This window comes from Melospiza melodia, chromosome 2 (assembly GCF_035770615.1).
Source record: "Melospiza melodia melodia isolate bMelMel2 chromosome 2, bMelMel2.pri, whole genome shotgun sequence".
Taxonomy (NCBI): domain Eukaryota; kingdom Metazoa; phylum Chordata; class Aves; order Passeriformes; family Passerellidae; genus Melospiza; species Melospiza melodia.
The window spans coordinates 82,922,401-82,947,100 of NC_086195.1; the positions used below are offsets into that span (position 1 = coordinate 82,922,401).

A 24,700-nucleotide genomic window follows, 5' to 3' on the forward strand; every position below is an offset into this window, starting at 1 on the left:
TTCAGCCCATAGAGGAGGGTTATTCTCCTGGTTGCTCTTCCTCACAGATTGCTGTGTTGCCTGAGCTGCTTTTCATGTGAATCATGAGAAGTTGTACTTGCTCCAAGGTTCTTTGTTTGCCTTTATATTCCCAGGTCTCAGCTCAGTAGTGGTGATGGAGCCAGATGAGCTATGTCCAGTTCTTTTCAAGTCTTGTGGATAAGCATGTGACACAACTCCCTGGCTTGTTTTTAAGTACGTGGGATTCCCATCTGCTCCTCTTGGAGCCAAGTTCACATCTGCTTAGTTTCCAGGGCCAGCCAGGCTTGGAAGTGGCCAGTTCAACATTAGGTTCTTTTAAATTTGAAGGGTGAAAACTCCTGTCTTCACAAGATGCTCAACTCCCACTGTCCAGCCACTGCAGGCTGTGTGCTACCAGTGCTGGACAGTGACATCTTGCAGATGAACACCTTCAAACCCTTATTGGTATGTTAAAAATAATATGCATTTTCCAGAGAATGCAATGTTAACATTTATTTCTGTCTAAATATCTCCAGATTGCTCTTCAGCAGTTTGTATCTGATTAAAAAAACTGAGGATTTACTGATAATTATTAATAACATTAACAAAAATATACAAATCATAATCACTGTATTACAACATTATTTTCAGACAGTGTTAGTAAAGAGCACCTCAATTTCTGTGATAGCATAATCTATGAATAGTTATTATTTTATAAGATCTGCCTCTGAAAAATCCTAACTGAACTTAGCACCTTGTAAAATGTAAAAGAGAAAAATCTATTAACCAATATATTCTCATCTTGATCCACTGAGATGTAGACAAATGTATCCTATTAGTCATTATGAAAGTTGCATTTAGAAATTCCTAAACCTCATAGTGAAAATAGCTGTCTTTTTAAGAATACTGAAAACACATCAAGCCTCTGGGTTTTGTCCTGGGAGTCTGTGAGAAAGTTAGAGGCATAACTTCATTTTAGTGCAGCATAGTTTAGTTCATACACCCAGGCTGAATTCTTGGGATTTGGAGAGATGATAGTACACTCCTAAATTACAGAATGTAATTTCTTCAAAATTAAACATTATTTTTTATTTGCTATTAAAACACACAAAACCCCATGAATGGAATTAACTGTAACTCAGCTGAAGTGAGACTTCCAGCTGGAGACTGCCACCTGGATTTTCCAGACCAGGGAGGTAGAAGGTTATCTCCAAATATCACTCCTCCTGGTTATTTTAGATGCTTATTTAAGGTAGAAAGGAATCCCTATCTCTCATCAGCAGTTGCAGAATGTAGCCTGGCTCAGTAGAGGCCACATGAGTAACTAAATCTTGATAAAATGAACTCACCTGAACTGAACACCCACCACCCGTACTTCACAACCACTGAGATGTCCAGGGTAAGACAATCAATCAAACTAAGAGCTCCTTGTAAATCAAGACTGATAGAACTGTAAAATTTGGACATCTAAAATTGGCAACTCCAATGGGGTTTTTTTCCAGCACTCCCTGACATCTGGAGATGAAGATGTGAATAGCACTTCTGGAAATCACAGCAGCTCTCTTTAGCTGCATAGTCAATGCTTGCAAACATTGATTGAAATTACTGTGGATTCTCTCATATTTGCTTGCAATGTAGCAAGAACAGTATAATTCAATATGTTGACTATTTACACAGCACCAGGAAAAGAAATATTCAGTTGGAGAGAGGCAGCAAAAAACTCTGTCTTGCTATAGATGTGTTTGCTGAATTCAAACAAATGAATTACATCTTCTTCACAAAAAGTCACATAAATACTGACTGGCCCGCAAGAAACACAAACAGTGCAGCAGTTGGTGACAATTTCTTTTCCTAGAGCTGATATAAAACACTTATCATACACAGAGTGTATGACAATACTGAAACCAAATCCACAACTCAGATTATTTTTCAACTTGAGGGTCTTCATGCTGGATCACGACTGAGGACAGCAAAGATTCCTCATCTCTGTTTACACGAGGTTTAGTTTTGATGCTGGAATGGTGTGTAGCAAAGTTTTTCTTTGTATTATGGTAAATCTAGAATTGGAAAGAGGAAATAAAAGATATCTTCTGTTATTATTTATTGTATTTGGAAAAGTGCTCTCCTCCCAGTCAAGCAGGCACTGAGAAATAGTGTGTTTAGTCCAGAGTGGATACCCAAGTAGCAACTGGTAATTTGGAAAGAAATTGTTTATCCTCTCTGAAAAGGAGATAAACATCTGGTATGAACAGAACAGGACTTCCTCAGATCATCTTTATTATTTTGACCTCTGGGAATGACATGCAGCATTCTGTCTGTGAGGACATGGCATGGTGATCCCTCTTGAGACCCCCTGGTGCAGGCTCAGCTCCCCTCCCATGGCAGCAAGCAGCATCACCAAACCTGACTGCACTGGCTGCTGCGCGAGGGAAGCCCATTCCCTCAGCACAGGCTGAGAGACTTCAGCTCTCCAGAGTCCCAGTGGGAGGAAGAAAATCCTCATCAGCAAGGTCAGGATTCTTTCTGATGGCAGAAAAACACGCCCCAAGCTCTTAAATGGATCCATGGGCAATGTATCCATAACAGAGTTGTGTACTTCAATAGAAAGCAGGAGGCTATCCCTCATCTCATGGTGATCTGTGGAGCTACATATAAACCCCACAAAAACCCAAACCCAAGCCCAGACTGTGTTCATGTGTTCATCTCACTGTATTTACTTACTGCTCCTTCTGCCTCAGCCAGCTGATGGGCCAGAGAGGAAACCAGGTGAGAAAAAGAGGGTCTTTCCCTGGAGTCAAGAGCCCAACAGGACTGCATTATGCAGTAGCTGCAGAAGGAAAGATGGCACACAAAACTTGTTAGTCCTTGGACTCTCTGTGACTGTGTGGAATTGCAGGACTTGAATGGGGAATCATGGGGATCAGAATGATTTTATAGAAAGAGGCCAGAATTACAGTGTTCCATCAGTGGAAAAGAAGCAGAAAGATAAGGATAAAAGGTGAAATGATTTTACAGTGACTTAATCAGAGTCCTTAGTAAAATCTTCACTGTGGTATGACACATAATGGCACGATGTTTGTTTTCCAGCTTCCATAGAGAAAATGTTAGGAAGACAATGCCTGTCCTTCATAGAAATTTTACCTGCTCCTTGTGGACTATGTAGTCTTAAGTAAACCTTTCACAGCAAGTCTTTTAATGTAATTTGACATCAAAAAATATTTCTGAAATTTAAATACCACATTATAAATATTCCAGCTTCATCAGGCATCAGTGCTGTGTCTGACTGCTAAAGTCCCTTGCAAAGTTACTGGGACAATAGGCTCCCTGATATTTAAACCCCCCAGAGCAATCTTTCATGGGTTAATCTGTTAGATTCCCCTGTACTTTTAATGCCATTACAACCTTTTTGTGGTGAGGATAAGAACAGTGCAGTGCCATAGCAAGGCACTCGGTCCCTGGAGCATCTATGAAACCTCTGCCAGAAGAGCTTGGCCAACCCAAACTTCTCTTCTCCTCCATGTTCCAGACCTTATAATTCTCTGTCACCTTCTCTTGTTCCCTGGGGCCCACCTCTAGGCAGAGTCCACCCAGGCACAGAGGCACAGGCTGAAAATTACGTGATGAGAGCAAAGAATTAGCTTCCCCCAACTCTTCCTTAGCAGGGTTTTTGTCTAAGAGGATCCCTAGCCACCTGGAACTGAAACAAACTGGGTAATGCTTGATTAAATAATAAAGTGTAGGAAAGAACCCACCAAAAATTTAGTCAATATTGAAAACATAGCTTTTGGGGGAAAATAAAATGAAAGAAAAGAAAAAAGAGAAAAGCAAAAGGAGAAAAAAAAGGAGGAAAATATCTGTGGTCTGAGAATAAGAAGTTCGCTAGGGAAAGAAGGCACAACTAAATAAATATAATAAATTAGTCCTGTCAAATACACATAACATATAGTGTTGATCACTTCTGGTTCAGAACAAAACCTGCAGGATCAGGCAGCCTTTGTTAGATTTAGAGGAAGATCTCACATTTTACAACTAATTTTGGGTAAGAGATAGTGTACAACAAATAAAAGATCACTCAAACAGTGACCTAGTAAGTATAAATTCTCATGCTCTGCATCACTTGGAAATACACTTACACATCTTTTGTAGCATAATACGGTTGGTCCATTTTAAATCCACTTTGTATTAATTTGTAGAAATTTGTGTCAACCTGAATACCGGGGTAAGGATTTACACCTGTGGAAATTGTCAGAGAATATGTGTTAATTCAGAAGCTGCCAAAACCAAGCACTGCTCTTTTGTCCCACTGTAATAAGACATACCCAGGGAGAATATTTCCCACAGCAGTATTCCATAGGACCAGACATCACTCTTCATGGTGTACGTCCTCTCGAACAAGCTTTCAGGGGCCATCCATTTGACTGGCAGCCGAGCCTGTGCAGACAGGGGGATGGAGGCCAGGTCATGCTGTGACACAGACTGTGACACAGCCTTTCTGGGTGACTCCCTGTGCTTCTCACTGCCAGCATGAACAATTCGTGTTTGCTGTGTGCAAGGCTGTGTCTCTGTCAGCAATCCCTGGACATTCCCATTGCAGAGAGAAATGGCCACGGCTAAAGAGCCAGTTCATCTCATCCATTTTAGATGGCTATTTAAGGAAGAGATGAGCTCAGTCCTGGAAGAGCCACCTTCCTTCCTCTGACTTCAAGCATAGAGTGGCCCAGATGGAGATGTCCACACTGTACTTCTTCACTGTACTTTTTCACTTCTGGCACACCCCCACACACATGCTGTTGTCCTACACTGTTATTGCCCACAATAGTAAACAATTCCCAGTGCTTCCATCAATGGATGCTTTAAAAAGAGCATGGGTACCATCTCATTTACAGAACCAGCTTGATTAGTTTAATTATAATCTAAGAATTTGCTTTTGCCAAGGGCAGGGAAAACTGAGATTTCTGCATTGCCCATACAGATATGCACAAAGCTAAAAAGGAATTTAAAAATTCAAAACTTTTCTTTCTTAGTTCCTAATAATTCTTATAATGCTGTGAAAACCAGAGGGCCCTCATGAACTTACATTGCCCCTGACAATGTAGTTGGAGTCGTTCATTACATCTCTGGCAAGGCCAAAGTCACAGATTTTCACCACTTTCCCATGGGTCACCAGTATGTTCCGGGCAGCGAGGTCTCTGTGGATGCACTTAGAAGGAAAGGAAGAATTTATGCTCGGAGCATTTGGTGCCAGTGGAGGACAGTTCCCTGCCCTCTGAGCTGGCACCCCCTCCCACTTCAGCAGTTTGGTGAATGGCCAAGCTGGACACTCCCTGGCTGCTGGTGGCAAGGGGACAGGGCCAGAGCAGGCGCTAAGGTGCCCTGCAGCTGCTTCTTACTCAGGGTGCTGCCCAAAACTGCAGCCCAGGCTTCGCTGTTAAACCAGGGAAGGAGGTATAGTTCAAGCTTGCCACTGAGTGGCTCTGTTCCTCAACCTGCCTTTTACAAACTGACCTATTTTTAGCATCTTTTCTATCTGAAAAATTTGCTACCCCTCGCCATACCGATTTGGACTCAAGAAATTCCATTCCTTTGGCAACTTGATAAGAGAAGCAAAGAAGGTCTTCAAAAGTGAGCACATTAAAATCTTCTTCTTCATCCACTGGTGTGCCTGCATCCTTAATTTTATCTGTAAAAAATAATCAAAAGTATGAGTTTTCCTTGGACTTCCTCACTCTGATCAATCCCACTTACTGTTGTAAAGGATTTTCACATGCTCCTACCAAGAGCAACATCACAAAGAGCATCCATCTTTTTTATCCTTCACTCAGATACAAAACAAAGGTGAGTATTTTTGTATTCAAATACTATGCTCATAGCATGAGCAGAAACATAAGCCTCTGATCTCAGTGTTGTTGAAACCTCCTCCAGCAAAACTCCTGCCTGGACTGAAGAGAAACATATGATAGAAAGAGGCCTCTTTTGTCATGGAATCTAGTCTGGTCATATCAATAATATAAAAAATACAATAAAACAGCATTCCTGAAGATATAATCAACTAATCTCTTACCTTCCTCAGAAAGCAGCACAATCCCATTTGGTTCCAGTGTCACATTTATGTTTTGACTTCTTTGCATGGTTTCAAATTCATCTCCTCTGCACAGAGCTGTGTTCACACTGTACTTCAGGTGAGTCCCCGTCCTGGAGCAGTCATTAAATTTTCAAAGGTTTCACACATAATCTATCACATCTAATTTATCACATAATCTTCTACACATAAACTCTTCTGCAGTGAAAAACATGGACAGTTACTACTATTAAAAACCTGGACACAGACATGACTCTTCTCAAAACTGGGAAGAGAAACAAGAGGTTTTTTATCTTCTGCAGTCTCCATAAGGAGAATCGAATCTCAGTTCCTCATAAAGCATTGTTTATTAAAGTATGTAAAGGCACATTCTCAAGAATTCAATAATTTCACCAGTGTACACACCACAGGTGAGAAAGCACTTGAAAAGCAATAGCAGTTTTTAAAATTATCAAATTGTTACAAAATCCTTTACCTAGAGTTTTGATCCTGATGGATATTGTGGTAAAAGCTGAAGTTTTGTTGTTTAAAAATATCTGTCAACGTCCAGTGAAACTTTTCTCTCTTGCTCCTCAAGTAGTTCAGAAGGTCACCATAGCAACAGTATTCAAATATCAAGTAGATTGGTCCTGAAATAGTTGGAAATGTAAATAGCCTGCTGCTATTTATAGCACCCTCCCTGTTAAAGCCCTAATGCTGCTTCATTTTCTCTCAGGATTAATCTGTGTTAAAACATCCCAAGCATCTCCCATTCCCAGGTGGATAAGCTGTACTGATAGGCACATAATGAGAATTTGTTTACTGACTGTAATATCCCTTGGAAAGTCTGTGTAACTTTGTCCTTGTGGTGCATCTCTCAAACTGTTTTGAAAATCGCTTATCGAAACAAAAACCCTTGCCCATCCCACTGGCAATGGGGAGGACAGTACAGGCTACTAGGATGCAGCATGTTTTCTAAACCATGCAGGGCTCAAGCAGGAGATGATTCCTGTTAATTATCTGTATGGTGTGAATTTGTATCCTCTGACCTACATCCTTCCATCTATCTGTGCAACCTTCGTGATCTGGAAAGATCCTTTTTATTTTTCCCCAGGAAGACCACCTGAAACCCAAGAGTGCTTTGGGTACTAAAATGAGGGATAAATGAGGGATATCCCTTGCAAGGGGAGGTGTCTTAAGTAGAGCACTGGTCAGGACACTTTCTCAAGAAAGGAAAAATGCATCCAAGTCCTGACCCAGGCAGGCTTGGATAAAAGCCATGACCAGCCAGCAGGAGCTCAGAGTGGTCACACATCACCCTGCAAAGCCTCACTCTGCCACCACCACTTCTGGCCCAGAAAGACTGACCATGAATCTGTGGATATTTGTGACAGAAGGCCACTGTCAAGCAAGGTAGGGCACACTGGAAAAAGCTGCAAAGTCTCTCAGAGGATGGATGGGAAAGTCTTGAGAACCATGTAAATAATGCTGAAAATGGCACTTGGATAAAGCTGTAAGTGTTCCTGCCCTACCCTACCAGACTAAGCAGGTCTTCCCTGCAGCTCTCCTGCCTGCACCATCACATCCTGCCCGCTGTTCCAGAAGGCAGTGGCAGTCTGTATATTTTTAAATCAGCTAAAGCTACTAAGAACAATCTATTTCTCTGCTTTCCTCTTACCCCTCATATGTCTGGGCCTGACAGTACTGTCACTGATGTGAACTGAGGAAACAACTGTTCTGCTTGATCTTTCTGACTAAATAAATAACCATGATGGAAAATCTGCCAAGCTTTTCAGTGTCAGGTATTACAGTTCATGGTATGGACCTACACTGGGTGAAACCTTGGCATTTCCCCAAGCTGATCTGTTCTTTAGCCTTTCTTCACCTCCTCTTGTTCACCATTGGACTGGCCAGAGAAGCAGTTCTTTGGACAAGAATAGCTGTGTAAATTACCTCAATGACAACATTTGCTTATTTTTTTCATTCTTCAGTTTTGTTTCTACATTTGGTCCTTTAAAAGGTTGTCCCTCTTTCCATTACTTACTTCTCTCATTCCTTTTTTTTATGTCCCTCCTACCCCTGTTATTTTTCAGTTTCTTTTGTTTCCTGTCTATCTTTTAGCTATTTTTATCCATTCATTGGTGAGCCACATGAATAAAAAAAAAAAAAACTTATAATTTCCTATGTGAACATAATCATGTGTATATAAAAGTCCCTGACACCAGATAAGTTTTTCCTCTTCACTTAATAAACTGGCTCATACCAGTGCCATCACCATCATAACCGGAAATCCTATTCTACAGAAGGACTGTTGTATCACTTCCTGTCAGTATAATCAGAAATGACCCTTTTCTGTACACATGCATGGCCTTAAATTTGCATTCAGTTCATCTTCATCTTATTTTGGGCCAGCACAGAACAGCAAAATTAGTCCTCATTATTCTAGTGGTTTTAATTGGTACTTTTCCACAATTTCAATTTACCTGACAGAGTACAAGCTCCTAGTAGGTTCACAATATTTTCATGGCTTCCAATGTGAGTCATCATTTTCAGCTCAGACATTAGAGCATCTTCTTCTGAAGCATCAGGTTTTTCTGTAAAAGCAATAATATAGATTTGGAAAGAAATGAAAATTTCAATGATGTTTTGTCAGGTGCAAATCTTAATTTCAAATTCATTGGACTGACAATACATTTGGGAACATCCAAAAAAACCCTTTAAAAGTATAAAAAGATTCAGTCAAAGGTTGAAGCTAAATTTGTATGTGAGTGCAGATCATTTGAGAGCTTGAGAAAGCAGTCATTAAATGTCAACATTTGTCATTCTTGGGCTGGCAAGGAATGACAGCAATACATTAAAGTGTTTCCAAGCACAGAAAAAATGGCAGCCAGGCCTGTGGCAGAGGAATGTTAAGAGAGGAAAATGGCAGCCATATGGCACTCAACCAGCTGCAATCCAGCAGCTGAGAGGGCCACCCTGTGTTTCAGTAACAGCTTTAGTCTCGTTTTTCAGTGAGCATTTGGTGCTCACAACTTCAGTGAATTGTGTATGTGAACCAAAATGATCAAGTCAAGCTTCCACAAAGACAACCACAAAGGAGTGGGCCAAGGAAGCATAAAACTGATGGTTATGTGGAAATGGGGGATGAAAACCTGAATGCAGTGCTGGCAGGAGGGGGCTGTGTGGGCACACAGGTGGGCAGGGTGCTGGTATCAGTGTGAAGCTCATTCCAATATATAACAAAAGGTGGGTGAGGAGGATACCGGTCTCTTTTCCCAAGTAACAAGTCAAAGGATGAGGGGAAACCCTTCTGTTTGTGCCAGGGGAGGATTAGATTGGATATTCAGAAAAATGTCTTCACCAAAAGGGCTGTCAAGCACTGGCATAGGCTGCCCAGGGAAGTGGTTGAGTCACCGTCCCTGAATGCATTTAAAAGATGTGCCACTGAGGGACTTGGTGTAGTGGTGAGCTTGACAGTGATGGTTAACAGATGGACTCAGTGATCCTAGAGATCTCTTCCAGTGCAAAGTACTCCAACATTCTGTGAACAGGACTGTGATTAGTAGGGACACAGTGAGGCAGCCCTCCTCTGCTTTCTTCCAGGGAGGCTTGCTCCTGGACTCTGCTTTTGTGAAGAGTCCAGACCATAGCAGAAAGGAGTATTTGAGGTTTAGTATCCTTATTCATAAGGAGGGATGGAAAGAAACTGGTTTGTGTCATCATGAAGAAAAAAGCCTACAGGAAATTGTGCTGGAAGTTTTGGAAACAAGCTAGCTCAGACACAGCAGGCAAAGGGCTTGGCACAGCTAGGCAAGCTAGGCAGCACTGCAAGAAAAAGGGGCCTTACATCAAGGGCCACAGTCACCAATATAACCAGCAGGCTAATCTGCACTGGGAATTTGCATTTCCACTCTTTAGAGGCTCCATACTTCCTCACACAACACACACCTTCTGTAGTGTGTAGGGCAAAATGCAACGTGCTGTGGGATCAAGACACTTCAGCATTACCTTTCCAAACTGAAACCAGGTTTTGAAAGCACTTTGAAAGGATTTTGAAGATAAGCATTTGTGAGGTGTAACTGCTGAAAGTTTTCTGTATAAGGGGGATTTCTAATGTCTCTCCTACTTTGGAGTTACTAGAATACATCAGTGCTTGTGGAAGGCACCAGGGTTGATCATACCTTTTAGCATTTTGACTGCGACCTGGACTGAATCTCCTGCATTGTTAATTCCATAAGCTGTTGCAGTCACTACTTTCCCAAAGGCCCCAGAACCAAGGACCTGTCCTACAAGACAAAAAATGCCAGTATTATTTGCTGCTGGTACAGCACAGACTACTGCTCCAGTATTGAGATTTACCTTATGGATTGCTCACCAAATTCCAGATTTTCCCTGGGAAATTCCCATTTTATATCATATTCAAATTCTCTGAAGTCGATGTAGATGTATTCATTATCTGATGGCCCTATCATCTGTATCATTTGCCACTGGCTTTCATATTTGAATTGCTTTGGAAGAAAAAAAACACACAGTGAAATCAGTCTTAGAGAAGAAACAGCCTGGTAGGAACAAAAGAAGGATGGTCAGGTATTTATGTTTGCTTTTACCTTTTTATATTTAAAAAAAATGAATACAAACAAAAAAGCAATCAAGAGGAAAAGAAATCCAAGGGAGGCATAGGATGCAGCATTGTCCAGGGGCGAAGAAACAGCTCCTGCAACTTTAAAAGACACATATTATTACCCACTGAAACAGAGTGTGTGTACAGCTGAAAATGCAAGGAGAGCCCATGGTCAGCTCTGGCAGTCTGCAGCCCCCTCACACCTGAGCCTCCTCTGCATGGGGAGTGAGATGCAGCCATATGTAAAGCAAGATGGGCAGTGGGCATTAAGTTCTGGGTAATTCTGACATCTATTTTCATTAAAAAAAAGAAAAAAAAAAGCTAAATCCATTAATATACTGGAATGCATGGAGGTGTTGCTGTGATTCTTGGACTGAACTACCAACAAACAGGAATAAGGTGTTGATTGGTAAATGAGCATACAAACATGAGACCTACCCTCATATTTTGCTTGTTTCTAAAAGTATAGGTATTATGATTAGTTTCTATTCTAATTCCTACATGAATGCTCAAACTCTGACAGTGGTCGCAGCTTCTGTCCACTATAGTCAAAAGCACCAAACTGCTTGTTCATCATGACAAAGGAAATCCCTGTACTGCAAATACCTGGGTGTTTCAAAACAACTCCTACTGCAACAGCATGCTCCCTTTTACTGAAATATTTTTCTCCATGGAATACATATGGCGTTGCAAGTGCAAAGTGCAAATAATCATACTGACTTTCTGGTTCAATGAGGAAATAATCTGTGATTCCCTTGACAAGAAGAGAGACTACATAACCAGGACTTAACCTTCTGTCACCTGCCTACAGCAGTTTAAGAAGGTCTCTTTCACAGAATTCCTACTTTCCAGACAGGGATTGACCCCTCAGTGGGTCTGTTGGCTCAGCCATGATCTTGCTTGGGTGTGCAGTGACCTCCATGGGGTGAGGAGAGTTCCCATGGGCATTTCTGGCAGCACCACAGGGACCTACAGGAGAGCAGCAAGGGATAGCACATGCCACCAGCTACCAAAGAGCCTTTAGCTCTTGCCAAAGATGATTCCTCCAGATTTCATGTAGGGATCACTAAAGTAAAATGAGAAATCAGCCTCAAACACTGCCATGGCTCCTGCACTTCCTATTTTTTTCTGTTTGTTTTAATGAGGGAGGCCTCTGCTTTGGGCCTGGAGAAAAGAGAATTGTGTCTCCCATTCACCCACCATTTCTGATGCTGTGTACGTAGAGAGCTTGTGTTTTACCTGCAATGCCATTGCACAGTCAGCCATTTAGCCAAATAAAAAGTATTGTAGGTTCTACCATGCCAGATTTAGTTGAGAAAACCCATGCTAAAACACTGGCTTGTGGTACCTGACAGGTTAATGAAACTCTTTTCACAGGCTGAGCCAGCTGAATTGTTTGCACAGCACTCCACTGAGAAGGTTGTTGCTGTCTCCTGTACATGTAAAGTACTGCTTGAAATCCATGACCCCAGGGATCTCCTCTCTGGCAAGAAGTTGTGAATCCCCTCTGTGATTTCCTCTGTGCAGCTGAAAAAGGAAGCAGACCAGTTTTGATTTTTAGCTTTTTTTAGTGACATTTGCCAGGGGAGAAGATGGGAAGTTACAGAATATGTCTTATGTGTGTGTTGGAAGTGAAGAAGGGAAGGGGTTTGTGTTTTGTCAGAGACAGAGTGAGACCTCTGGTCACTGGCCAGTCTCATTTTTGGTGATGGACGTGGCAGGGTTAGCAGGGACTGAGCTGCCTCCGACACTGGGCTCACTGCCACTCTCCACCACTGCCCTGGCAGGGTACTCGCATTCCCTGAACTCTGGAACCTCCATTGATTTCACAACTGACACCACCCCCACACCTCATCAATTCCCACTGGTTTCATATTTGCCTCAAAACATTCAAACCACTGAGCAGCTGCAAATGAGCCATGCTAATACTACAAATGCAGTATGAACCCAGAGCAGAAGTTGTACCTCCTTTCCCTGAAGGCAATTCACTTCACCCATGACGTTTCTCTCACTCATGATGGAGAGCCTCCATCCACCCAGATGGACAGCATTAATGACTTATTTAAGGCCTGATATGTAGAAAGAGAACTTGACACTCAAGGGAAAGGTGGTCCACATAGATTATTTTGTCTTCTAGCTTTTCTATCATTCATCAACTTACTGTCTAATTTACTCTCCACATAAATAAATTAGGAGATAAGGAATAAATTTATTCAGCTCTACTCATAGCACTAGCTTCTACATTTGGAAGTTCCTCAGAAAAGATATGTCACAGCACTTTCTTCCCAGAAAGATGATTTAAGGAGTATTTTAAACCCACTCTCTGCATGTTTTTTTTCCTCTTCCATTTCTGCACAGATTGATATAAAGAAGAGGCATGGATAAGAAAATTGTCTAGGTATTTTTTTATGTCTAGCTAAAATAAATACTTTAGAGTTTATCCGCAATCTTACAAAGGAAAATTTGACTTCGTATTCTTCTGCACCATGGAATTATTAGTTTCTTGGCACATCTAAGGTAAAAATTGCAGAGTTCACAAATCAGGTCAAAGCTGTTTCAGCATTTTTTTAAATTTTAGAGTCTGACTCGTTCCCCTAAATAAATAGAGAAAATGGAGACACTCTTACTAACTTTACTGTAAATACTCTCACTAACTTAACTGGAAACACTCTCACTGACTTTAGTGGTTTTGGTAACAGGTCACCATAGCAGGTCTTTTAACCAAAGCTTAACCAATTAATCAAGGCTGTATTAACCAATGCATTCCCTGAATCCCTATAACTTTGATAAGACTAAGAGAAAAACTTAGATTGGACTTTGTTACCCCTTAACTGTTGATATAAACCCAGTGGGATCTACTTTGGTGCAAAGACACACATCTTTATAGACTTCATTTGATGGCAATAGAAAAAGGGAAAACCTCTCCTAATTTTGGTGATTTGGTTCCCCTGGAGTAGGGGAACGAGTTAAACGCACACAGTGAATTGTGCATTTCTCATTTAGTTTGTTACAGGCTGGTCTTCATTTAATCAAGGATAGCTCAGGTAGTCTTTGCAACAAATAAGAAGAAAGAAAGCTGTTTACTTGGATGAGTTGAGTTCAAGACAGTTCCTCCAAACCCAGGATGAGGCAGGGTAACCTTCAGCAACACAGGAGATCTGCTTGAACAGCAGCTGCATCCTTATTTCAGGCTTTCCTGCGATGAGACAACACAAGGCCTAAGGACATGGCTTAGTGGTATACTTGGGAGTGCTGGCTTAATGGTTGGAATCTATGTTCTCAAAAGATCTTTTTCAACCTAAACAATTCCATGGTTCTGTAAGACAATTTCTGTCATCACTTCAAGCGACAAAACCCTGTGTGGCAATGTCATATCTGCTGAGACCAAGGTGTGCTTCTGTTTCCAAAATAAAAAGCTGCATGTCACAGTGAGAGCTGGGTGTAACTCACAGTCCTCCTCCTTCCTTGGTTTTGTGGATGGCAGTGTGGCAAGGCAAGGGGAGCAGCCACTTCTCTGTATAGGCACAGCCAGACCAAAACAATGGCACAGCCAAAATTAGAAGTCTTGACTTCTGCTTTTCTGACTCAGTCTAAGCAGCTGGCCCTAGGACTGCCCTGGCACTGAGGTTCTGGGTGTCCAGCTCATGCAAAGTGTGCACAGAAGACCCTTGTATAAATGATATAGCACAAATAAAGGCCCCAGACCTGGAGCAAGGGAGAGATGCTGCAGTCATGTGGCAGAACTGAGATGACTGAGAGCGTTGGTCAGGACTGTGCATGTGTCTGAATTGTGGGCAGGGGTGTATGAGGCACTGCAGCCCAAACATACAATTTATGCACCAGAGGATCTCCACACTAGCTACATTAACTCATAAATGCCATTAGAGAAAAAATGTTGTAAACATGGCATAGAAATCTAATTCCTAATGGGGATAAGGGTTTCCTCCCAACTGTGTATCTCATGTGGTTTCTGCAGCACCCACACATGTTCCAGATTTTTAGAGTTACAGTATTTTACCAAGTTTCTAGGCTTGTAATTTTCTTAAGAAGCATTAATTTTTCTCAATATGCAACTGATTCCTCATATTCTGTTTATGGCAGACTAAAACGAAAAAAAATAATAACTTTCGCCTCCTTTCTTTTTTCCCCATCCCTAACTGACACAAGAAATACAACCCACAAGCATCCAGTGTCTTTCTCTGACCCAGTGCCAGGATTTCAGCAGTGTGCTGCAGTGTGAAGAGAATCATGTTTTTGCCTTTTGATCCTCCATTTTAAGCAATAAATCTTTGTAAATGAAATAGGGAATAATAGGGAATGCCAAAAAAACCCACCCCATAATAGCTCAATTTATACCAGTGACCAGACTTTGCCAAATCTTCAGCAATAGTTTTGTTACTTACTTCTCACATACAGAGTGAATTTTTTTGTTACAACTGTATCGTCATTCTCAGCATAAAATACATATATCCCAGACTGGTGCTGATGGTTGCAGAACTTCGATGAAATGCTGTGGAACAAAGTCAAAAAAGGGAAAAGGACAAAATATTGACTTGAAAATTTTTTCAATGCAGTTAAAATGCACATATATGTTTGAAACAATTCTGCATCCTCTCATGAAGAATACAAAGGAAATTATTTTTGCTTAGAGAATATAAATCCCAGAATCTAACTGTGCTGGTGAGAAGATATTTTTTCCCTGCAGTATTGATTTAATTCTGCATTTTTTCTCTCACTCTTCCTGGAGTGCACACAGGCTGTCAAGCTGTGATTTTTTTACTAATTCATTGGATGACAAGACACACCCAGGCACATCTGCTAAGACAGCAAAGGATCAAACTTTCTTCTCTCCGAGGAACTTTGATGGGAGTTTCTAGATGATGTGATAGGGAGGAACATAAGAGACAAGTATTTCCAAAGAGAAAAATCTCACATAGGCTCAGGAAAGTGATCATCATCATAAGTTCATTGTCAATGAGATGAAACACCAACTCTCAAGGTCATTCTGCAGGAAAAAGCCAGCCTTTTACTAATCCCTATGGCCTTTGAGCCAGTGGATGGCAGAAAACCAAGACCCAAACCATGCCAGAGACAGCTTGTGACAATGGAGATGGCCAGGAGGGGTCTAACAAGTCTCTGGGCAGAAACTAACAACAAAGGGCTGCAGAGAATTAAAGACTCATGCCTGGCTGTCTTGTTCTGTCACTGATGTATGGGACACGGGATGAGGCAGGGAGAAGGGAATATGCCATTGTAAGTGATGGTATCCTATCTCTGTGTTTCCAACTAGGTTATTGCTGTAGGACAATTGTCAGCTTTGAATAGCAGATAATGCAGTTCATCAGCATTAGAAGAGCAACCTAAGAAAATCTCTCTCACGTGTATTTGCTGACAATTTGAGGTTGGGAATTTTTCCTGACAACTCAATGGTAACCATGTTGTTGGTCCCCAACTCTGTTTTAGTGATAAAGGCAAGCATGAACATCAGAGAGTTTGAAGAGAGAAGAAAAAAAAAAACCAAACAGATAGTCCATATCAGCAATATGCAAAGCAGGAGAAAGCAGTAATGAGATCAGTCTAGAGAACTGAAATCGGGATATTTCTCCTTAAACAAGATACATACAAAGGCAGCAAGTATCACCTTGAAATTCTAAACCAGGAAGACTCCCCTTGAAGCCACTGGCAATTTTGTCTTTTGACTAAGGCCACACTTTTATATAGTTATTGACTTTTGAATGTCTTGATCCGAAATGGCCTTAACGATGTCTCTGAACTCATGGATTTTTTAAAGCCAGAACCCTTTCAAGCTGCCTCAAAAAAGAAACTGAAAACAGGAAAAAAAAAAGAACCAATCCAAAAATAATTAATTGCTTTTGAAATCCCACGTTGGAAGGATTATATCCTAATGAAATAATCAGAAAAAAAAAATAACGCAGTATCTTCAATATCTGAAAATATAAGGGGATGTGAGCTAAGTACTGTAAATTTAACAGAGAACATTGTGTATATGAAGAGTCATTAGCTTTTTAGGGGGGAAGTGAAAATCAGTAGTGTGCTGAAACAGAGAGCCCACAAAAGTAAATAAAAAATGGAAATTCTGAAGGAATGTCTGAAAAGATACTGTAAGCATAGTGACAGGATAGATGGATCACTGGGTTTTGAAATGAAAAGCTGAAGAAAAACACAGAGTTAATTATTAAAATTTAATATGATCTTTTATCTGGGGGAATAATTTTACAAGAGACTGGCAGAAATTAAAAGAATAAAAACAGGAAATGAAAAGGGATATGAAAGGAACAAAGTAGAAGTGCTGGGAGACAGGATTACACAGAAATCAACCAGAACATGCAAAGTGAGACTCACAATGTGTTTAGATATGTGATGACTTTTTTTGTGTTGCTTCGAGAAACCTTCAGCTTTAAAAATCACATTAAAATATGGAGGACTACAACTTGCAGGCAGAATCTCCTGACTTCCCTACACCTTGCTGCTTCTGCGTGCTTCAAACTGAATGAAACATGTACCCCTACTCTTTGTCCTCAGGACAGAGACATGTCTATCCAGTGCTTGTATTCAGCCAAAATTGGATCGTTGTGAAGGATGTCTGCACAAAAGGATGTACTTGTCAGATGAAACAATCAGCAAATTCAAGTTTTTTCCCCTCTATTTTATATTTTCATAACATAAAGAGGATGCAAATAAATGCAAAGAATAACTACCCAAAATAAACATAAAAAGTCCTGTTTGTCCAACAGCACTGTCAGACAAACGGCCGAGTTATCTGCTTGAAGAAACCGCCAGGTCACGCCCCAGCAATGCTTGGTGGCTGCGGCCTGTGCCTGTGGCTGGGCCAGCCTGGACACACGGCTCCAGGGACACGAGCTGGCCTTTCCCCCATCCAGCAGGTGGTGATCAGCACTCAGCAACTGCTGCTCCTCGCTGCCACGGCTCTGAAGTGACTCATAAATCCCAGGCCAGCAGCTGCACCTTACTGACTGATGACAGCTGCCTAAACCATTTCAAAAGTTCTCAATGTAATTCCTGTTGGCACAGTCTGTAGCACCTAATTCTTATCTGCATTGAATTTACACCCACTGTCAATCATCCAAGCAAAACGGAGTCCTGCTGGTACAAGCAGTGAGGAGGGGTGTGTATCAGCTGCAAAGCAAATCAGCTCCCTGTTATCAGCTGGAGGGAGGTACCTATTGGACAAGGATGAGCAAACGCTCCTGGCTGTCCCCTGAGACCTCATTTCCAAAATCAGTCTTGTCACAAGGCACAGTTCTGCCAAGCCCACGTCAGGCATTGCAGATTAGTCACCAACACCCACCCAGTGCTATCAAAGTTTGCTGACAGCCCTCACTTTATCAGCAGGGACAGAGTTCCTGTGGCCATTGCCAGGACATGACAATTTGCTAACCTGAACTGAGCTGTCTCTGAACTTCACTGAGGTCTGACTCCAATACACAATCTGATACAGATGAAAAGGCCACTCTGTTGCAAAGATAACTTGACAAGCTAGTGGATAAAATCAAAGGTACCAAAATGCTATGGAAAGAAATCAGAAAAAAGTGTAATCAAGGCTTTGACACAGCTTTATGCAGATGATGACAGAGATTTTAAGAATATGAGAAGGAATCAGAGCAGCTGCATTAGCTCCTGCCTACAGCCTGCTCACTTTTAATGTAAAAACTTGAAAAGAGCAGCTTGGCTTTACTTTCATTGAGGTGAGTAAAAGCTGTTACCTGAAAAGCCATGGGACTACTCTGAAAGAAACCCTGAAGGAAATTAGATAATGTTATCAAGAAATAAGAGAGCCTAGGGAATGGAGAAAACATTAGCCTTAAACAGGATTCCTGCCAGAAGTCCATTGTAGGAAATAACAGAAAAGGTAGATAACTAACAGGTTTATTCAAAACATGTTTTGCTGCAGCAGCGGAAGAATCCATGACCTGGCTAACGAGCAGAACGACGTGTTTCTGTGACACAGGCACGGGCCAGCAGGGCCCTGGGAACTGCAGCGCCCTGCACTTGGTCTGGGCTGCTTGAAAGACACTGGGAACATCATCAACAACAGGATGAGAAAATGGGAACATGCAGAACTTGTGATCCAGAATGAAAACTGCGACAGATCTGTAATTCAGAATTTATGTTAGAGGGAAGGGGAATGGCAAAATGCATATAAACTTAAGGGTTGCTGGATGCATAATTTAGCAAAGGGTTTATTATAAATAGAGAATAAAGTGATTCTACAAGTTATCTGTGTGAACTGTTCAAAACCAAAATTGTGTTTGAGTGCCTTTGGTTAACAGTCTCACCATATGGGCCATTCATATTTTAAAAACACAAAGAGAGTACAAAACATCATAAATTGTCCAAATGAGATGTAAAGAAGACACATTATTATATTAAATTATTACAAAATATTCAAATACCTGTGTCCATCCACACTGTAACTTTGTATACATGGAAATGTTTTATTGGAATACAGCCACATGCATCTAACTGGAGGATATGCTGTAAAGTTAACTTCAAAGCAAAACTCTTCCTCACCAATTTCAAAATCTTCTTTAGAGTCAGTTATATTTATAAATCCCTTTTCTGGAGAAAAAAATGAAAGAAAAATTATATTAGAAAGGTTGGACTTTAATGAAGACATTTTAACATCTGTATGTTTTTCATTTTGGTTATCCCAAGCAAAAACCATGTTACATCACAAAAGGTATCCTGTCAATCAAAATAAGATAATGCTTCAAAATAGTACTGGAATATTGTCACCGTGTTCAGCTGCAGACAAATGAGTTGACCCTGATGAAGTTGCATATTTGGTCAGACCAGAGAAATTGCAAAATGGTCTGACATGTCTCTTCAGTCTAACCTACAAAGTCTCGTGTCCAATATCGTATTTATTTAGTTAGGTTTGGGTGTGTCTTCCAGGTGTAAAGAGCTTCAATTCCTGGCTTTCTTTCTACAGGAACAAAACCAGGTGGCACCACCATCATAATCAGTAGTTCCTTCTCCTTCCCTGAAATAAGCTGAAGATTTTGCAAATGAGTCTTGTAGCTGTTCCTTTATTTCTCCATTTAAATGAAACATATTTAATGCAAGATGACAGCAACATGGAAAAATGTTTTGAAGAGGTCCATGAACCATGTGCTGCTAGTATTTGCTCTGCTAAGGTGGGATCTGTTTCACCTAGTGGAGATGTCAAAAGCTCTGTGATTCACCTAAGCTACTTGTTTGAACGCCTGATAAGCCCAGTGGAATGAAAAAGGCATATTCAGATGAATCCCATCCTAAAGCAGAAGATGACAAAGATGTGCTGAACCACTTCTGGAAATACTGTTTCTTGGCACTGACTGAAGAAGGAACCAAAGTCATAGCTGGGGCTAGATGTGTCATGGCTTGGAATGAATCCTGCCCAAAGAGACTGAGCAGCAGACATGTGGGGGGAGGCTGTCCTAAAGACACCAGTGGTGCTAGGATCAACTCTGTAGAGATCACAGAACCATAAACATTGGAAGAGATGTGTAGTCAGACTCCTGCCCAGAGCAGATCCAGCTGGATGGGGTTGCTCAGAGCCACGTCCTGATTGGTTTGGGTATCCCCAAGGACTGTACAACCTCTGGAAAATTTGGGGTGGTGTTTAATCAGCTACATGGTGAAAAACTACACTATAAAAATATTGCTGAACCTCTTTTTCCCTTTTGAGTGTTTTCTTCTGATTGTAACCTTATATTCTGCTTGGTGTTTTATCTGTCTTAACCTACTTACTACTAGGAAACTCCCATAAAAACCACAAACATTTAAGTATTTCAAAACAAGAAACTATTGCTTTCATGAGTACTCTCTTATTTTTTGACATTAAAGGCTTATTGATTTTATACATGGAACCTTCATCTTTTTGTCCTCATCCTTCCAGGCTCCGAGTGTACTGTAAACAACACAACCAACCAAGAGTAAAGACTCTCCAGAGAGCATATAAGGACCTTGGAGCAGTGTATGCCATTTCTTGGGAAAACAACCGAGGAAAAAAAAGTAGTTTCTTTATTGGAGGAGAAAGAAAATGGCACATTTTTGCTTGGTTTATTATTTTTGACTATTTACACTTAGCAATGACAAAGAGGTGAGATGGAATTCTCGAGGCTGAACAAGTCTCTGTGTTTCTCATATTTGTGTATTTTTTTACTTTTAATATTATGTGCTGCAAAATAGCTTACATATTCCTTAAGTGAGATTGTGTAGTGCTAAAAATTCTTTGTTTAACAGTGGTGGAAACTGAACAAAAGACCTGCAGTAACAAAGAGCCTTGCAGTTGCAGTTGTTGGCATGATCTCTGCTGTGCTTTGAAGTGGCCTAACCACCCTGCCTGACCTGATGGTCACACAAATTGGGATAAACTGGTGAGGTTTCAATTACCAAAGAACAAATGAAAGCAGTCTGGCTGCAAGGCATTATTAGAGATTACATCCATACATCTGTGATAGCCAGGCTCCCCAGGCAATGGAGGGTGTGCCAACCAAATCAGTTTTCTCTTGGATAAGTTATACCATGAGGATTCCCAGTGAAGCTACAGGTGTTGAATCATGTACAGTGATGGTTTAAAGGTGGGATGCTGATTGTTTCAGAAACTGCTACCCTAAGACATGGGCAACTGAGTGAAATCTGTATCTGTATCACTGCTGGAATGGAATCTGCATTGTTAGCATAAATTCACACCCACAGTGACTGTCATTAACACATTAGGCTAAATGCTGGGATGGATCAGAAGCACAGGATATTCCTGTAGAAACTTGGAGAGAGAAGCACAGCTGTTAGCTTGGTATGACAACATCACCCACTTTAATCCACCATGTAAGTAAACAAATAGATTTTCTCACCAGCAAAGACAATGAACCCTCAGAAGTTTTGCTGGGATAAAGGGGTATTAAGGAGGGCACAGACATTCAGTACAGGTTGGTGCATTGTGGTGAAAAAAATACCCTGCTCAGAAATACAGCCTTCCAGGGATAGCAACTCAAATAATTCCCTCTGACTGTCACCCATGCTCACACCTGATAGTTCACAGATCCCAGAAGCCACTCTTTCTGACCTATGCATGGCCACTGATGAAAAAGAGGATCTTGCCCTACCTCTACAGTACACCCTCACCCCTATGTTCCTGTTTACCAAGGAGATGTGCGTAGAAAAAGGCACAGGTATTGTACTCAGTTATTGTAAATGGTGAGAGAACTTCCCGCTCAGTGGTAGGCAGAAGCTGAAAAGAGGATATTGTACTGGGAAAGTAATTTCTGAAGAGACTGGAGTAAGTATTCTCACTTCCTGCCATACCTAGCCTAGGTATTGTAAAGCCTGAGAGCAGCTACATCTGGGGTCAAACATATGGTGGCTGCTTTGGAGAGCCGTGTTTTCAGGGCTAGAGGCTCCAGCTCCAGGCACACCAGTCATTGAATTACACCCTGTACCTACTCCAGCAGCATGGTCCTGCCTACATCTTTCCTTTTCATGCCTTGTTTCCAGACCTAGGCCTGTTTGTATATTTTTTCCATCTGAGAAACAAAGTTTGCAGCTGAGGCTGCTCTCAGCTAAATTCAACACTGCTGGCTTTTAAATAAGCATATTGCTTAAGTAGAATGAGATTTGCTTTTTAAATTTATGACTCTGTGGTGCACTGGCTGAGAGTCACCAACATATGAGATGAATCCCAGCCTGTGATTCCAGAAGACCCCATTGAAACAGTCATACAGACTGCATGTCTAAACAGTGCCACCTCTAAAAGCACTGTCTTTTAAAGGGAATTATTTGAAAATCAATATAAAGAAAAGGTTAATTGTACTCAGGTACCAGAATGACTCAGTTCAGATTAATCTCTTGGCTCTCCTGAATTGCTTGGAAGTGCAAACAGACTTTTTCCTCAGCAAGGGAACTACAAACATACAGTGCATATCTGCAAGTAAGGAACAGACACATGGAAAACAAAGCAAAACAGCTGAGAGACAAAGTTAACACCAGGAATGGAATTACCTAGAACTGTGATCAAAGCAGTTTGATTTGGATGAGCAGTAGAAGAGCAGGTGTAATGTCCACTGTCATTTCTTTCTGCTGCTGAAATAAACACATGCTGGACCCGAATTGCTGACAAGTCTTCTTGATATTCTAATCCTTCAAAGCAGCAACCCTGGTTTTCAACAGAGATTCACATTTAATCAGTTGATAGTGCCTGATACAACCTATGTTAATGTATGTCCTGTCTTTTTACCTGCTCAACTTCTCTGTTTTCAAAAGATAGTTGTATTCTGAATTTATAATTATGGTGAACAGCTCTGCATCTGATCAGCAATGGCTCCCCAACCTTAAGTAGTAGTTCAGGTAAAGGTGCTGCCTGTCTTTCATTTAAATCTACAAAACCAAAACACAGACAGTGAAACAATCATCATTTTGCCTGGAAAATGCTCAGTTAGATCAACATTTTTTCTGCTAATGCTGTATAGATATTAATTTTTACATAGTAATGATAATTACCATAATAATGAAATTAGTAACCGTCATGGATTTAGATGTCTCAAAACAAATTTCGTCACGATTCACAAGACACCTCTAGGGCACAATGCAGCATAGAGCTTAGCTTGGGTTGGGTTTATTTAAAAAACAGGCAAGCAAATCTGAGTGCATATATTAATTAAAAATTATATATAAATATATATGTTTGAGAACACTTTGGTGAGCTTTTCCATGCACACAGTCCTAAAAGCCTGAACAAAAAGTCAATACAAGTATAGCAAATATAGAAAGGCAAGAGGCTTTTTACAGAGACCACAAAGAGCTATTGAAATTAGGTTTAAAACAGAGCAATGATATTCACTGTTAGCTTTATTCCAGTGATTACAAACAAAGAGCTTAGACCAGAAATCATACTCAGATGAGTAGTGCAACTAACTTCAGCAGCAGGATTGAGCTCACATGCAAGTAAACCTTAGAGGGAAGTTACCTATCGTAAAGAAGCTGGTGCATTCTCTGCCCAGGACATTGACTGCACAGCACCATATGTAAGTTTGAAATAATTCATGTTGCACCATCTGGATGCCATCTATTTCTCCAGTTTCTTCATGCCTTTTATAAGGGCAACTGCAATTACAAGCATAATTATTCATTGACTCATTTGGTTAACCGCAAGCAAAAAAATCTGATAAATCTCTAAGCCATGAGAATATGCAAACAATAGTGGGAAAACTGGATTTCACGTATTGAATAAAAAGGAACTAGCAAAGGTGAAGATAAGAAAGTAAAAATGTCACAGTCTGAGCAGAAATGTGAGCTGAAATGACCTGAATATGCTCAAACTGGCTCTTAGACAGGTAATTATGTGATTAAAATCCAGACAAGAGGAAAATCATAGAGGCTGAGCTTTCACACCACATCTCTGATTTCCTGGTGGTGGGAGGTGCTGCAAATCCAGTGGCATTAGGAGATCCAGACCCCAAACTGCCATGCTGCAGAGAAAAGCATTATTGCCCCTGTAAATAGAATAAACTTTATCTATTAATAGAATGGGAAAAATGATTTAGCTTACGAAATCACAACCTCTTGTCTTCTCAGCCCTGATGCTCCTGGTGAAGACCCCAGTGACGGGAAAAAGGGAAACATTGCATCATTTAAAAAAAGAGTAGAAAGGAAGGCCATGGGAACTGTCAACCTGTCAGCCTCACTTCTGGCCTGGGAAGGTCACAGAACACACCCTCCTAGAAGCTCTGCTAAGGCCCAGGGAGGTGATTTGAAACCATCAAATCATCTTGTTGAAGATGTACCTGCATCTTGTAGCTCACTCAGACTCCAAAGATGAGCTTTTATGGTCCTTTTCAATCTAAAGTGTTCTATGATTGTAAGATTCAAATTTTAAAACAATGTGAAAAACTAAGGGGAAACAAGATGCCTTTGATTTGCTCTTCATGAAAATATGAATCCAGAATAAAATTTCTAAAGCCCAGAGGTGGTAGTTTCCAAAAGAGCACAATAGTTAAAAT

The 24,700-nt window shown here is 40.9% G+C and overlaps 1 protein-coding gene across 1 annotated transcript in view; it reads right to left on the minus strand.

The window, feature by feature from the left end:
• Positions 1-486: 486 nt before the first annotated feature.
• The window catches only part of FLT3 (fms related receptor tyrosine kinase 3), a 42,596-nt gene continuing 18,382 nt past the window's right edge, over positions 487-24,700 (minus strand). Inside the window, exons 6-24 of the mRNA XM_063150480.1 lie at positions 23,668-23,804; positions 22,939-23,078; positions 22,704-22,857; positions 19,115-19,280; positions 15,083-15,189; positions 13,764-13,875; positions 12,028-12,206; positions 10,666-10,778; positions 10,434-10,566; positions 10,240-10,344; positions 8,542-8,652; positions 6,555-6,708; positions 6,062-6,192; positions 5,556-5,680; positions 5,078-5,200; positions 4,320-4,431; positions 4,134-4,233; positions 2,722-2,827; positions 487-2,057 (exon numbers count right to left, since the gene is read on the minus strand). Coding sequence (XP_063006550.1) covers positions 1,923-2,057; positions 2,722-2,827; positions 4,134-4,233; positions 4,320-4,431; positions 5,078-5,200; positions 5,556-5,680; positions 6,062-6,192; positions 6,555-6,708; positions 8,542-8,652; positions 10,240-10,344; positions 10,434-10,566; positions 10,666-10,778; positions 12,028-12,206; positions 13,764-13,875; positions 15,083-15,189; positions 19,115-19,280; positions 22,704-22,857; positions 22,939-23,078; positions 23,668-23,804 — 2,443 coding nt within the window. The 3' untranslated portion in view covers positions 487-1,922. The remainder of the gene's footprint in view (positions 2,058-2,721; positions 2,828-4,133; positions 4,234-4,319; positions 4,432-5,077; positions 5,201-5,555; positions 5,681-6,061; positions 6,193-6,554; positions 6,709-8,541; positions 8,653-10,239; positions 10,345-10,433; positions 10,567-10,665; positions 10,779-12,027; positions 12,207-13,763; positions 13,876-15,082; positions 15,190-19,114; positions 19,281-22,703; positions 22,858-22,938; positions 23,079-23,667; positions 23,805-24,700) is intronic.